Source organism: Triticum dicoccoides, chromosome 3B (genome assembly GCF_002162155.2).
Source record: "Triticum dicoccoides isolate Atlit2015 ecotype Zavitan chromosome 3B, WEW_v2.0, whole genome shotgun sequence".
Lineage (NCBI taxonomy): Eukaryota > Viridiplantae > Streptophyta > Magnoliopsida > Poales > Poaceae > Triticum > Triticum dicoccoides.
Window position 1 is genome coordinate 430,970,510 of NC_041385.1, and position 14,804 is coordinate 430,985,313.

Here is a 14,804-nt window from a genome sequence, read left to right on the forward strand (position 1 = left end):
TAAAACCATATGCTTTGATCACCTTATCAAAGCGTACATTCCAACTCCGAGATGCTTGCACCAGTCCATAAATGGATCGCTGGAGCTTGCACACTTTGTTAGCACCTTTAGGATTGACAAAACCTTCTGGTTGCATCATATACAACTCTTCTTTAAGAAAGCCATTAAGGAATGCAGTTTTGACATCCATTTGCCAGATTTCATAATCATAAAATGCGGCAATTGATAACATGATTCTGACAGACTTAAGCATCACTATGGTTGATAAAGTCTCATCATAGTCAACTCCTTGAACTTGTTGAAAACCTTTTGCAACAAGTCGAGCTTTATAGAAAGTAACATTACCATCAGCATCAGTCTTCCTCTTGAAGATCCATTTATTTTCTATGGCTCGCCGATCATCGAGAAAGTCCACCAAAGTCCACACTTTGTTCTCATACATGGATCCTATCTCAGATTTCATGGCCTCAAGCCACTTATCGGAATCTGGGCTCATCATAGCTTCTTCATAGTCCGTAGGTTCATCATGGTCAAGTAACATAACCTCTAGAACAGGATTACCGTACCACTCTGATGCGGATGGTGCTATGGTTGACCTACGAGGTTTTGTAGCAACTTGATCTGAAGTTTCATGATCATTATCATTAGTTTCCTATCGAGTTGGTGTAGGCATCACGGGAACAGATTTCTCGGATGAGCTACTTTCCAAATTGAGAGAAGGTACAACTACCTCATCAAGTTCTACTTTCCTCCCACTCACTTCTTTCGAGAGAAACTCCTTCTCTAGAAAGGTTCTGTTCTAAGCAACAATGATTTTGCCTTCGAACTTGTGGTAGAAGGCGTACCCGATTGTTTCCTTAGGTTATCCTATGAAAACGCACTTCTCCGGTTTGGGTTCGAGCTTATTGAGCTAAAGCCTTTTTACATAAGCATCGCATCCCCAAACTTTAAGAAACGACAGCTTAGGTTTGTTGCCAAACCACAGTTCATACGGTGTTGTCTCAACGGATTTTGACGGTGCCCTATTTAACGTGAATGCAGTTGTCTCTAATGCATAACCCCAAAACGATAGTGGTAAATCGGTAAGAGACATAGATCGCACCATATCTAATAAAGTGTGGTTACGACATTCAGACACACCATTATGTTGTGGTGTTCTAGGTGGCGTGAGTTGTGAAACTATTCCACATTTTTTTAAATGAAGGTCAAACTCGTAACTCAAATAGTCACCTCCACGATCAGATCACAGAAACTTTATTTTCTTGTTACGATGATTCTCCACTTTACTCTGAAATTCTTTGAACTTTTCAAATGTTTCAGACTTGTGTTTCATTAAGTAGATATACCCATATCTGCTCAAATCATCTGTGAAGGTCAGAAAACAACCATACCCGCCATGAGCTTCAATACTCATCGGACTGCATACATCGGTATGTATTATTTCCAATAAGTCATTAGCTTGTTCCACTATTCCAGAGAATGGAGTTTTAGTCATCTTGCCCATAAGGCACGGTTCGCAAGTATCAAATGACTCATAATCAAGTGATTCCAAAAGTCCATCTGTATGGAGTTTCTTAATGCGCTTTACACCAATATGACCCAAAAGACAATGCCACAAATATGTTGCATTATCATCATCAACTTTGCATCTTTTGGCATCAATATTATGAATATGTGTATCACTACGATCGAGATTCAATAAACCATTAACATTGGGTGTATGACCATAGAAGATTTATTCATGTAAACAGTATAACAATTATTCTTTGTCTTAAATGAATAACTGTATTGCAATAAATATGATCTAATCTTATTTATGGTCAATGCAAACACCAAATAATATTTATTTAGGTTCAACACTAATCCCGAAAGTATAGGGAGTGTGCAATGATAATCATATCATTCTTGGAATCACTTCCAACACACATCGTCACTTCACCCTCAACTAGTCTATTTATTCTGCAACTCCTATTTCAAGTTACTAATCTTAGCAACCGAACAGGTATCAAATACCCAGGGGCTACTACGAGCACTAGTAAGGTACACATCAATAACATGTATATCAAATATACCTTTGTTCACTTTGCCATCCTTCTTATCTGCCAAATATTTAGGGTAGTTCCGCTTCTAGTGACCATTTCTTTTGCAGTAGAAGCACTCAGTTTCAGGCTTAGGTCCAGCTTTGGGCTTCTTCACGGGAGTGACATCTTGCTTGCCATTCTTCTTGAAGTTCCTTTTCTTTCCCCTTTGCCCTTTTCTTGAAACTAGTGGTCTTGTTTAATCATCAACACTTGATGCTTTTTCTTGATTTCTACCTTCGTCGATTTCTGCATCGTGAAGAGCTCGGGAATCTTTTTGTTATCCCTTGCACATTATAGTTCATCACGAATCTAGTAGCTTGGTGATAGTGACTAGAGAACTCTGTCAATCACTATCTTATCTGGAAGATTAACTCCCACTTGATTCAAGCGATTGTAGTGCCCAGACATTCTGAGCACATGCTCACTAGTTGAGCTATTCTCCTCCATCTTTTAGGCGAAGTACTTGTCAGAGGTCTCATACCTTTCGACATGGGCATGATTCTGGAATACCAATTTCAGTTCATGGAACATCTCATTTGCTCTGTGGCGTTCAAAACATTTTTGAAGTCCCGGTTCTAAGTCGTAAAGCATGGTGCACTAAACTATCAAGTAGTCATCATATAGAGCTTGTCAAACGTTCATAACATCTGCATCTGCTCCTGCAATAGGTCTGTCACTTAGTGGTGCATCAAGGACATAATTCTTCTGTGCAGTAATGAGCATAAACCTCAGATCACGGACCCAGTCCGCATCATTGCTACTATCATCTTTCAACTTAGTTTTCTCTAGGAACATATCAAAAAACATAGGGAAGCTACAACGCGAGCTATTGATCTACAACATAATTTGCAAATACTATCAGGACTAAGTTCATGATAAATTAAAGTTCAACTAATCATAATACTTAAGAACTCCCACTTAGATAGACATCCCTCAAGTCATCTAAATGATATGTGATCCAAATCAACTAAACCATGTCCGATCATCACGTGAGATGGAGTAGTCATCAATGGTGAACATCTCTACGTTGATCCACTATATGATTCACGTTCAGCCTTTCGGTCTCTAGTGTTCCGAGGCCATATCTATATATGCTAGGCTCATCAAGTTTAACCCAAGTATTCTGCATGTGCAAAATTGGCTTGCACCCGTTGTATTTGAATGTAGAGCTTATCGCAACCAATCATCACGTGGTGTCTCAGCATGAAGAACTTCCGCAATGGTGCATACTTGGGGAGAACACTTATACCTTGAAATTTTAGTAAGGGATCATCTTATAATGCTACCGCCATACTAAGCAAAATAAGATGCATAAAAGATAAACATCACATGCAATCAAAATATGTGACATGATATGGCCATTGTCATCTTGTGCTTTTGATCTCCATCACCAAATCAACGTTAGGATCTCCATCGTCACCGGCTTGACACCTTGATCTCCATCACAGCGTCGTGGTCGTCTCGCCAACTATTGCTTCTACAACTATCACTACCGCTTAGTGATAAAGTAAAGCAATTACATGGCGTTTGTATTTCATACAATAAAGCGACAACCATAAGGCTCCTGCCAGTTAACGATAACTTTTACAAAACATGATCATCTCATTCAGTGACGTATATCACATCATGTCTTCACCATATCACATCACAACATGCCCTGCAAAAACAAGTTAGACTTCCTATACTTTGTTGTTGCAAGTTTTACGTGGCTGCTACGGGCTTCGAGCATGAACAGTACTTACCTACGGCACAAAAACCACAACGGTGATTTATCAAGTTTCTTGTTTTAACCTTCACAAGGACCAGCGCAGTCAAATTCGATTCAACTAAAGTTGGAAAAACAAACATCTGCCAGTCACATTTATGCAAAACTAGTTGCATGTCTGTCGATGGAACCGGTCTGATGAACGCGGTCATGTAAGGTTGGTCCGGGCCGCTTCATCCAACAATACCATCGAATCAAAATAAGACATTGGTGGTAAGCAGTATGACTGTCACCACCCACAACTCTTTGTGTTCTACTCGTGCATATCATCTACGCATAGACCTGGCTCGGATGCCACTATTAGGAAACGTAGCATGCAATTTCAAAAAAATTCCTACGCTCACGCAAGATCTATCTAGGAGATGCATAGCAACGAGAGGGGGAGAGTGTGTCCACGTACCCTCGTAGACCAAAAGCGAAAGCGTTAACCTAACGCGGTTGATGTAGTCGAACGTCTTCTCGAATCAACCGATCAAGTACCGAACGTACGGCACCTCCGAGTTCTGCACACGTTCAACTCAATGACGTCCCTCGAACTCTTGATCTAGTAGAGGTACGAAGGAGTAGATGAGTTCCGTCAACATGACGGACTGGTGATGGTGATGATGATGTGATTCGCGTAGGGCTTCGCCTAAGCACTACGACAATATGACCGGAGGAGTAAACGGTGGAGGGGGGCACCGCACACGGCTAAGACAATTGATGTGCTTTTGGGGTGCCCCCTGCCCCCGTATATAAAGGAGGGAGAGGGGAGAGGGTCGGCTAGGGCGCGCCCCTAAGGGGGGGGGAGTCCTACTAGGACTCCCAGTCCAATTTGGACCCCCGCTTCCTTTCCGGAGGGGGAAAAGGGGAAGGGAGAGAGAGAGGGAGAAGGAAAGGGGGGCTCCCCTAGTCCAATTTGGACTCCCCATGGGGGGAGGGCACCTACTGTGGCCTGCCTCCTCCTCCCCCCTATGGCCCATGAGGCCCATTGCTTCTCCCGGGGGGTTCCAGTAACCTCTCGGTACTCCGAAAAATACTCGATACACTTCGGAACCCTTCCGGTGTCCGAATACTACCTTCCAATATATCAATCTTTACATCTCGATCATTTTGAGACTCCTCGTCATGTCCGTGACCTCATCCGGGACTCCAAACAACCTTCGGTCACCAAAACACATAACTCATATAATACATATCATCATCGAACATTAAGCGTGCGGACCCTATGGGTTCAAGAACTATGTAAAAATAACCTAGACACTTCTCCGGTCAACAACCAATAGCGGAACCTGGATGCTCATATTGGTTCCCACATGTTCTACGAAGATCTTTATCGGTCGAACCGCAAATTCAACATAGGTTATTCCCTTTGTCATCGGTATGTTACTTGCCCGAGATTCGATCGTCGATATCTTCATACCTAGTTTAATCTCATTACCGGCATGTCTCTTTACTCATTTCGTAATGCATCATCCCCCAACTAACTCATTAGTCACATTGCTTGCAAGGCTTCATATGATGTGCATTACCGAGTGGGCCCAGAGACACCTCTCCGATACTCGGAGTGACAAATCCTAATCTTGATCTATGCCAACCCAACAAACACCTTCAGTGATACCTGTAGAACATCTTTATAATCACCCAGTTATGTTGTGATGTTTGATAGCACACAAGGCATTCCTCCGGTGTCCGGGAGTTGCATAATCTCATAGTCGAAGGAATATATGTTTGGCATGAAGAAAACAGTAGCAATAAACTGAACGATCATTATGCTAAGCTAACGGATGGGTCTTGTCCATCACATCATTGTCCTAATGGTGTGATCCCGTTCATCAAATGATAACACATGTCTATGGCTAGGAAACTTAACCATCTTTGATCAACGAGCTAGTCAAGCAGAGGCATACTAGGGACACGGTATTTTGTCTATGTATTCACACATGTATCAAGTTTCCGGTTAATACAATTCAAGCATGAATAATAAACATTTATCATGATATAAGGAAATATAAAATAACAACTTTATTGTTGCCTCTAGGGCATATTTCGTTCACACCCTCCTCCTTCAACGCCGCTGTTGTACCTCCCCGGCCGGCATACACGCATTGCCGGACATCCGCAAGCAGCACCGACGTGCCCGCTCGCCTTTTACGATGATGTTGTCCACAGAGGAGGAGATTGTAAGTTTCGCTTCTTTTTACTCAACTTATTTATTTATTTGTTGATTGATTCATTCAATGTTGCACTACAGAGTGTGTAGCCCGCACTATTTATCGTGATGTACCACAGAACAGAGGGACGGTCATTTATGCACATGCGTCGCTGGATGAAGCTGAAGGGACAGTATATGTTGGACGACAAGGTCCGTTCATGAAAAACTTATTAAATTTGAACTATTGTTCACTCATTTGCATGCTATGTGTTGATGATTTGTGCTATTTTCTATCCAAATTTTAATAAAATTTGTTTTGTTTATATGAATTTCGTCCGGTTAACTAATACCCGGCTTAAAATGTATGCTGGGGTGTTGGATGGCCGGCTTTGCATCCGTATTCATGGACGTCCGAGCAAATTTATCGGGTGCCCTAATACTAGCACTGTAGTAGTAGCACTTTTGCGAGGTGTGGTTGCGTGGCTACATCATGGCAGCAACAGGCAAGCCGACCCACTCCGTCCCATGCTGTAGCGGGAGGCAGCCAACCCAAAAGCGGCGCCTCCTGGAGTTGTTTGGACCAGAGGAGGACCCCTGCCGCTGCCGCTGCCGCTGCCGGGGCCGCACCAATGATTTGGGATCACAGCCGCTGTTCCGTCCCGTGAGGCGCGGCAACGGAATCCCGCAACGTGCCCGCCCTGGCTCTGGCTGGAGCCAGTGAGGACGACTCGTGATTCGTCGGCTCGCCTGGATTTCTCTCCACTTTCCGGTGGCACCTCTCGTGCCTGCGATGTTTACGTGGTGCGGCTACCAGCTTGCGGGTGGGACGGCCTCCGGTGCTGCCTGCGCGGCTGTGGCATGCAAATCTGGCACTGCCCCCTGCCCTCGTCCCTTTCTTTCCACTTCTCACCACATTATTTCCCTACCCGGGCAGCGATGGTCCTCCCGCAGGCCCGGTACGCGGGGCAGGGAGGGGTGTTGATCGTCTGCGTCACCCGTTGGACCGTAATGAAACGCGCCTGTGACGTTCTTCCTTGAGTTTCTTTTTCTTTTGCGCAATTTACAAGGGTCGGGGATTGCCAATCTCAGTCCAATTTACATGTTTCCTGGAAACGGCTCCGTCCCTCCCTCGTGGCTCTTCTACGCCAAAGAAGAGCAGAATATACGTAGTACATATTGTAGAGCATAGCATCCACCAAGAGTTCCTAGGCAAAGACTGGCGCAGAGGATCCTGATGAGCAGGGAGCGACAGCTGTGCGTGGCCCGGCATGCACCGAGAATTTGCAGACCCGGCGGGCGGGCGGGCGGGGGAAGCAAAAGATAGTGGCCAAGGCTGTCCCGAGCCAGCCAGCCAGCCAGCCTGAATCCATGAACCCTGTTTCCGCGCCATGCTAATACTACATGCAGTTATTATATTCTGTCAGTTGACCTTATCCTGCAGACCAGCACGTTGCCCCGCCCCCCTTCGTCGACCTCCTCCGCTCGCCATTTTCACCAATCTACCACGCCATTTCTTTAATTGCCTCCCTCACCCGTTTCTGCTTCGCGTCTTCCTGCCTCATCCAGCCAGCCAGCCAGCCTTTAATGCCACACCTGCAACATCCACCACCTTCCTTCCTCCCTTTTACTCACCTCTCCCTCTCTCTCTCTCTCTCGGGTTCCCCCTTCGCCATTGGTGCCACAGGCTGGATTCTTCTCAAGCTTTGCTACGCGCGGTTGGTTCTTGCTTACATTTTCCTCTCTCAACTGTCTAGCTTGAACAAATGTTCGTTACGGGTCTTAATTTTGCTTTCCCTCTTTGATTGCTTCTTTCCCTCTCTGATTGTTTCTTTGCTTGTTTCTTCAGGTTCTTTGCTTGAGGAATGAGTGCTTGGAGCTTCTGCTGCACAAAGAGGTCAGCTTTAATTATCTTTTCAAATGCTCCCACTGCCACACTGAGATCAGACATCTTCCTTCTCCTTCTCGCCTCTCCATTCTAGTAGTATTCGCTTCTCAGATCGATGTGTTTTACAGAAAAGAAAAAAAAAACCGCGTGCGTGTCTGTCGGACCAATTATTGTACAGGGCAGAAATCGTCCGTCCAAGGAGATTTTTCTTTTCTCTCTCTTGCGAGGACAGAGATGCTATGCTTGTTTGTAACACGCGAGAGATGTGTTGATTGCCTCCATGCGACAACAACCTAACTGTATCTAACCGCGTTACTACTCTCCTCCTTCAGGGATAAGAATTCGCCTACAGTTGCTGATGCCTAGCAGCGCTCTACTCTGATGCGGTACAGCTCCAAATTTTAGCACACTGCCGCCATGGTTTCCACTGGTCTGAGTTTAGAGATGACGAAGAAGGTTCTTGGCCTGGCATTGTGGGTCTGGATTGCAATCGGTGTGGTCGCTCTCCTAGTCGCCATTTTGCTGATGATATGTATCTGGGCGGCGTCCCGTCGCAAGACAAAGAGAACCATGGAGAACTTGAGCCAGACACAGATCCCCATCTACTCCAAGGAGATCCCGGTAGACAGGGTGGGCGGTGGCCGCAGCCTTGCGCAGACGATGCATGAACGTGAGCAGCCTAGCTTCCCAACGCAGGACAAGCACGCCGTGAGTCGGGAGCCGGGGAAAACGGTGGGGCATATGGCATTGAGCAAGTCCTCGGATCATGATAACGTGAGCCAGGGAAGCTCAGTGTGCAATGTGGACCGGGTTGGCAGTGTGCATTCTGGTGAAGATGGCGGCTCGGGGCACGGCAGGAAACCGTATTCTCCTGCGGCATTTGTGTCCGCGTCGCCCCTCGTTGGCCTTCCTGAGTTCTCTCATCTTGGTTGGGGTCACTGGTTCACTCTGCGCGACCTTGAATTCGCCACCAATCGCTTCTCAAAGGAGAATGTGCTTGGAGAGGGTGGTTACGGAGTTGTGTATCGTGGTCGTCTGGTGAATGGAACCGAGGTTGCCATAAAGAAGATTTTTAACAACATGTAAGCTCACCTCACTTTCGGTGTTTTGCTAGTACTTTTCTTATCTTTATACTTATTCCAATAATTGTGCTGTTGTGCATCTTCCTGGGGTTTACAGGGGGCAGGCGGAGAAGGAATTCAGGGTGGAGGTTGAGGCTATTGGACATGTACGACATAAGAACCTGGTCCGTCTGCTGGGATACTGTGTTGAGGGAGTGAATAGGTATGTAAAGTGCTAGGCATCACTCACCTGCTCAATTATTTCTTTCAGACGCATATGCAGTTCAGTACAACAGGCAAAAATTAGGTCTGTTGTTAAGAAAAAGCTTGTTCTCAAGTTAGTGCAAGGACTGGACTATCTAAAATGAGCCTTGGTAAAACGATGAGGGAACTGTGACTTGAATTCTTTTTGTTATGGTTTAGTGGTTTACTATATTAACTCATATTTCCAGAAGCTAGCAACCAAACATTGTTACATCATTACTGTTTATTTGTAGATCTTGTGTTTCTGCAAAAGACATAGGAGTGGTTATCAATATGGCTACCCTGTCGGCCTGCTGCTCCAGGTGTACAATTTAGCAAAGTGCAATGCAATTTACAACACGGAAAAGTAGAGATGGTGGGATCAAGTGGGTTGAGTATGAATTTGATTTACCTAGAGAAATGTTCCATCTGATGCCATGTGTGGAAGAATGTGCATGGATAATTTGACGACTAGTGATTTCAGCAAAAACTAGTGAACTATTGTATAGCATTGGAGCATCATGAGTTATTTGTGTTGCCCTAGTATATGATGCTGCTCAAGGACCATATGTACCATACTTTGTGTATTTCCCTATTTAGTGACAGTTGATTGCCTTTTGTGTAATCTGTGATCATTTGCTTCTAAGACAAAAATGGGCACCACTTGCGTCATTGTGGGGTTCTTTAGAATGCACCGCAGCATCAATATAACGGTGATTTCTTTTAATAGGATGTTGGTTTATGAGTTTGTGAACAATGGTAACTTGGAGCAGTGGCTTCATGGAGCTATGCGCCAGCATGGTGTTTTTACCTGGGATAATCGCATGAAGGTTGTTATAGGCACTGCAAAAGCGTAAGTTTCACTAGTTCATAAGTCTGTAAGATGCATATCCTGTCTGTTGTCTAAATTCATTTGATTGCAGACTTGCGTACCTTCATGAAGCTATAGAACCAAAAGTTGTACACCGTGATATAAAGTCAAGCAACATCTTGATTGATGATGAATTCAACGGCAAAGTCTCTGACTTTGGTTTGGCCAAGATGTTAGGGTCAGATAAAAGCCACATTACCACCAGAGTGATGGGAACATTTGGGTATTGTCTTCACCCTTATTTGTCCTATATTCATGGTCCTTTGCATCATCATTTTACAATGCTTAGAGAGATTTAATACTTCTCTTTTTTTTCTTTGCTCTAGATACGTTGCACCCGAGTATGCTAATACTGGGATGTTGAATGAAAAGAGCGATGTTTATAGTTTTGGCGTTCTCTTGTTGGAAACTGTGACAGGAAGAGACCCTGTTGACTATAGCCGCTCTTCCAATGAGGTAAATGATTGGACTTTGTTCATTGCGATTTCATGCTTTTGTTCTATACCTTTCTGGATGTTACACCATATAATTTGGAGAAATTCCAGATCACCCTGAACTTTAGTGCCCCGGGCTCTTAAACCGCCAAACTCTAAAACTTGGTATTTTCTATATCTATACCCCTATATAGTGTGTGAATAACTTTGAAAGATGGTCGTTGGATGAAGCCAATCCGACGGTGCAGAGATGGCAAATCCGAGCACTACTGGCCATTGGATATCATCTACATTCCACCAGATTCTGCCACATGTACAATCTAGAAGACTCCATGGCTGAACTTAAGCATATGCACAAACCTCAAAACACGAGCACTTCTCCTTTGTTCTAGAATCTTCCGTATCATAATTGCCCAAACTTTTTTTCTAAATGAATTGCAATTATTTGTTTTTACTTTATGCTTTACAATGCACAATCCCATGAATCTTATTTTTTTTATAAAACTAATTGATTTTGAATGAGATGAACTATAAGAACTAAACGAACATCTATATCATGCATATATGACTCAAAGCTTACATGCTATAGTGTGGTATTTATTCATAATTTAGTTGCCAAATCTCATGCATGCAATGCACGTGTACCTTACTAGTACATCCTAAACTTCAAACACTAGCATTCATCCTCCAGCCCGCCCACTGGCTGTATTCTTGGACATCCTAAAGTGGTCAGGCTGCCACTGCATGAGATCACTGGAGCAGCACAGACCACCGAGTTTCTTCCTCTTCATGGATGCCGGGAAGTAAGGAGAGGGACAGCAGTATGCGTGGTGCCAACAAAGGCAGACAATGTGCTAGAGTGACTCCGGAAGCAGCACAGGTCTGGTTGCACAACAGGAGGCCATGGACAGGTTGCCCCACCCTTCCGCTAGCGCCATGACGGCCTAGCATGGAGTACAAGCTGGTGCGCTATCTGTAGATCCGTCTTCAAGATGGTGACTGAAACACCGCTTCACATCCGTGGTGAAAACTTTTGTTCTGATGTTTATTGGTCGGGCTCAGCAACGACGTACTTGCGTCATTTTCTTGTTGAAGGCGTTGTCTTCTTGTTGATGTGTTCACTGGTTGGTCTCGGCATCCTGGATGAAGATCCTTGTCCTGCCCATCCCTGAACGGACGTGGTGACGATGGCGCAAGGGCGTTTATCTCTTCTTGAAGACGTTGCTCCGGAACAAGTCTGACTTAGTCGTTGGTGTTAATTTCATATATTTGTAATGGTGAAGCCCTAGTTGTCCATGTTTTGTACTCTTCTCTTTGATGTATTTGGTCTTCTTACCTTGCATCAACTTTAATAAAAATGGCGGTGTGCATCACAATGATGCAGAGGCCAGAGTTTTCAACCTCCTTTTTGAAAAAAAATGGACTGGTTGCATGCGGTAGCAGGTATCGCAGTCAATGCTCGTCACCAGAAGATATATGTTGGTGGTGGCGTGGTAGGTTACTAGGACAATAGGACATGGCCGACCTAGGAGACAGCCAGATGATTCGGGTACTACGAAGAGTGGAAAGTAGAAAACCATTTGTGCTTAATAAACATGTACATCATTTTGTGTGAAGAAACCACTCCACCCATGTCATCAGCCATGGTGGCAAAACTACCACCAACTCGAGTAGAGGGTTAAATGACATGTTAGTTAAGGTTTATGGGTGAAGTGCTGGGTTTTGATGTTTAGGGGTTTAGGTAGCCTGAGCATGGAAGCTCAGGGGACAAATTGAAATACTATTTAACATCTTCCTTCCTTCCTTCCTTTATTTATTTAACATGGTACCAAGATTATTTAGACCTACAGTGCTAATGTTTCGGTAAAACTGGCAAGTAAACTTTATGATAGTCTAGTACTGTGCCCATGGACATCTTCCTTCCTTTATTTATCTATTTATTTGACATGGTACCAAGATTTTTTAGACCTACAGTGCTAATGTTTCGGTAAAACTGGCAAGTAAAATTTATGATAGTCTAGTACTGTGTCCATGGACATCTTCCTTCCTTTATTTATCTATTTATTTGACATGGTACCAAGAATTTTTAGACCTTCAGTGCTAACATTTCAGTAAAAATGGGAACTAAACTACTATATGATAGTCTAGTACTGTGTCCATGGAAACGCTTGTATCAGTTTTTACTTCTGAAAATTATGCTTTCCTGATTCACTTGCTCCAGTAAGTATTTTATATATAAAGAACAGTATACTATGTTTTTGTTGAGATGATAATGAACCCTCTCATTTAGGTCAATCTTGTTGAGTGGCTCAAAATGATGATAGCCAACCGGAGAGCAGAAGAAGTGGTTGATCCAATCCTCGAGGTTAGGCCAACAATTAGGGCACTTAAGCGAGCTCTGTTGATCGCACTAAGGTGTGTTGATCCTGACTCTGAAAAGAGACCTAAGATGGGCCAGGTTGCTAGGATGCTGGAGTCTGAAGAAGTTCCATTTCGGGAGGTAATGATTAAAATCCTACTCTAATAATGTGTGCTATAACCACAAATTCTGCCTAACATCTCTGTTCCTAAAAGGACCGGAGAAACCGGAGGAGTCGCACAGGAAGCATGGACATCGAATCTATTACAGAGGGATCAACTTCGGCTGAATTTGCAATCAAGGTAGAAAGGACTGGCAGCTCAAGATCAGACCGGTCTCAGACCTGACGTATACGGGTCTGTCTTGCATCATGAGCACTCACGCTCGTTTATCAGTCCGAGAAACGATGTTCATCACCAAGGTAATTACTGCCCCGAATCCGTGTAGGAAATATTAGTGGGTTAATGAAGGCACGCCCAGATTTTAGTAGCTAAAGTTTAGGCCGAGCTGTTAGATCGAGCAGAAGCATTCTTGGAGGAAGAATTCCCTGGTATTTTGTTCAATTGTTTTGTGCTGTATATGTGTGTGTTGGTGCCTGGGATGATGATGCTTGTGAACCGGGATGTTCCTTCAGTTTGTGACAGTGGACCATTCTTTATTTTCTTTTCTGTTTTTTGGCTCTTGCATTGCTAGCCTGTGATTTTTTCTTTTTCTTTTGCGTGCTCCTGTTGAAAAATGTCATCGTTTGTTGGGCAAACTACATGAGGTGGCTTCATCAACTGAAACAGTCAGAACTTACATGATTCATTTGGGTAGATACTTTGATTTGACTGACTTGTGCCTTTAGTAAACAACTTTCTCCCCGCCAAGAAAACAAAAATTACAATGACAGGAAGAGAGAAACAGAACAAACCTTCTCTGTCCTGTGTCCTCTACGAGCAGGAGAGGAAGCTCCTTCTCCACCCCGCCACCGCTACTGTCAGCGACCCTGGTCAGGGCGCGGTGAGGCTGTGGTGGGTGGGGGGCACCTCACCACCTCTGGGTGGTTGTGCTCACACTCCGTCTCCGGCGCCGTCGCAGTTGCCAGAGAATCGCCTCCGAATAGGAAGAGGTTGCGCGAGAGGTCTGAGAACGACACGCATGGAGAGCCGTGCAATCGAGTGCACGAATCTGTGTTAGCCGTGCAATCGAGTGCCGCTCGCTCAGTTTCTCCTTCAATATACGTATATACTAGCAAAAGGGCTCGTGCGTTGCAACGGAAAAAAAAATAACATATCTTTCTGAAACCGGTCGCGCTCCCCGCCCCGCTCCCTTGCGCTCCCGCTCCCTTGCGCCGGTAGCCGCTCCGGCTCCGGCGGCCACCTCTCCCGGCCGGCTGCCACTCTGGCCCCGGCCGCCACCGCGCTTTGCAGGCACGGGGAGCCGCCTCCAGCTCTCCGGCTCCTCGTCCGGCGGCTCGAGCCCCTCCTTCGCCCCCGGCTCTGCTCGCCTCCAGATCTGGCGCCTCCTCCTCGTCCTCGGCTGCGCTCTCTCGTGGTCGTGCCGCCGGCACCGCCTGCATGCCAGGTGCAGGCCTCAGTGGAGGCCCCATGGCAGCAGGTTCGGGGCCGGAAGGAGCGTCAGTCCCCTGTCTCTCGCCCTAGGCCGTCGGACTTGCTCTCCTCCCGCCCTCCACGCTCCGCCATCCCGGCCTCGCTCCATGGGTGTTGCTACAACTGCGGCGAGGATGATGGGCACATCTCCCGTCACTGCACCAACCCGACGAAGTGCGTTCGGTGCGGCGGCCGCAACCACACGTCGCGCGGCTGCACCTGTCCGCGGAGCCCCTCTGACTCCCCGCCGGCTCGGCCTGCCCCTCCCCTTCGTCTGCTCACGCGGGCCTCGCCCTCAGCACCCCTTATGCCGCCCCCTCCGGGTCCATCGTCGTCGGGTGCGCTTCGGCTGGCCCCTTCGCCCACGCTGCCGCCTCCG

General features: G+C 45.6%; 1 protein-coding gene across 2 annotated transcripts; it reads left to right on the plus strand.

Moving 5' to 3' along the window:
- Positions 1-7,403: 7,403 nt before the first annotated feature.
- LOC119276343 (probable receptor-like protein kinase At2g42960) lies at positions 7,404-13,544 on the plus strand. Of its 2 annotated transcripts, XM_037557386.1 has the most exons (9): positions 7,410-7,695; positions 7,827-7,874; positions 8,198-8,947; positions 9,045-9,149; positions 9,900-10,022; positions 10,093-10,263; positions 10,367-10,496; positions 12,765-12,974; positions 13,049-13,544. In XM_037557386.1, exons 3-9 carry the CDS (start codon positions 8,283-8,285, stop codon positions 13,178-13,180), a joined length of 1,536 nt encoding a protein of 511 aa, XP_037413283.1. In that variant the 5' UTR covers positions 7,410-7,695; positions 7,827-7,874; positions 8,198-8,282; the 3' UTR covers positions 13,181-13,544. The 2 variants fall into 2 exon arrangements, with proteins under 2 accessions (XP_037413284.1, XP_037413283.1); XM_037557387.1 differs by lacking the exons at positions 12,765-12,974; positions 13,049-13,544 and adding an exon at positions 11,166-11,874 and having other exon boundaries at positions 7,404-7,695.
- The last annotated feature ends 1,260 nt before the right edge of the window (positions 13,545-14,804 follow it).

Bases quoted from the DNA above. Each gene is read 5' to 3' on its own strand.
- LOC119276343 (XM_037557386.1), top strand. From the start codon at position 8,283: ATGGTTTCCACTGGTCTGAGTTTAGAGATGACGAAGAAGGTTCTTGGC. The intron at 10,023-10,092 runs GTAAGTTTCACT...ATTTGATTGCAG, and splicing joins GTTATAGGCACTGCAAAAGC to ACTTGCGTACCTTCATGAAG. The intron at 12,975-13,048 runs GTAATGATTAAA...TGTTCCTAAAAG, and splicing joins AAGAAGTTCCATTTCGGGAG to GACCGGAGAAACCGGAGGAG.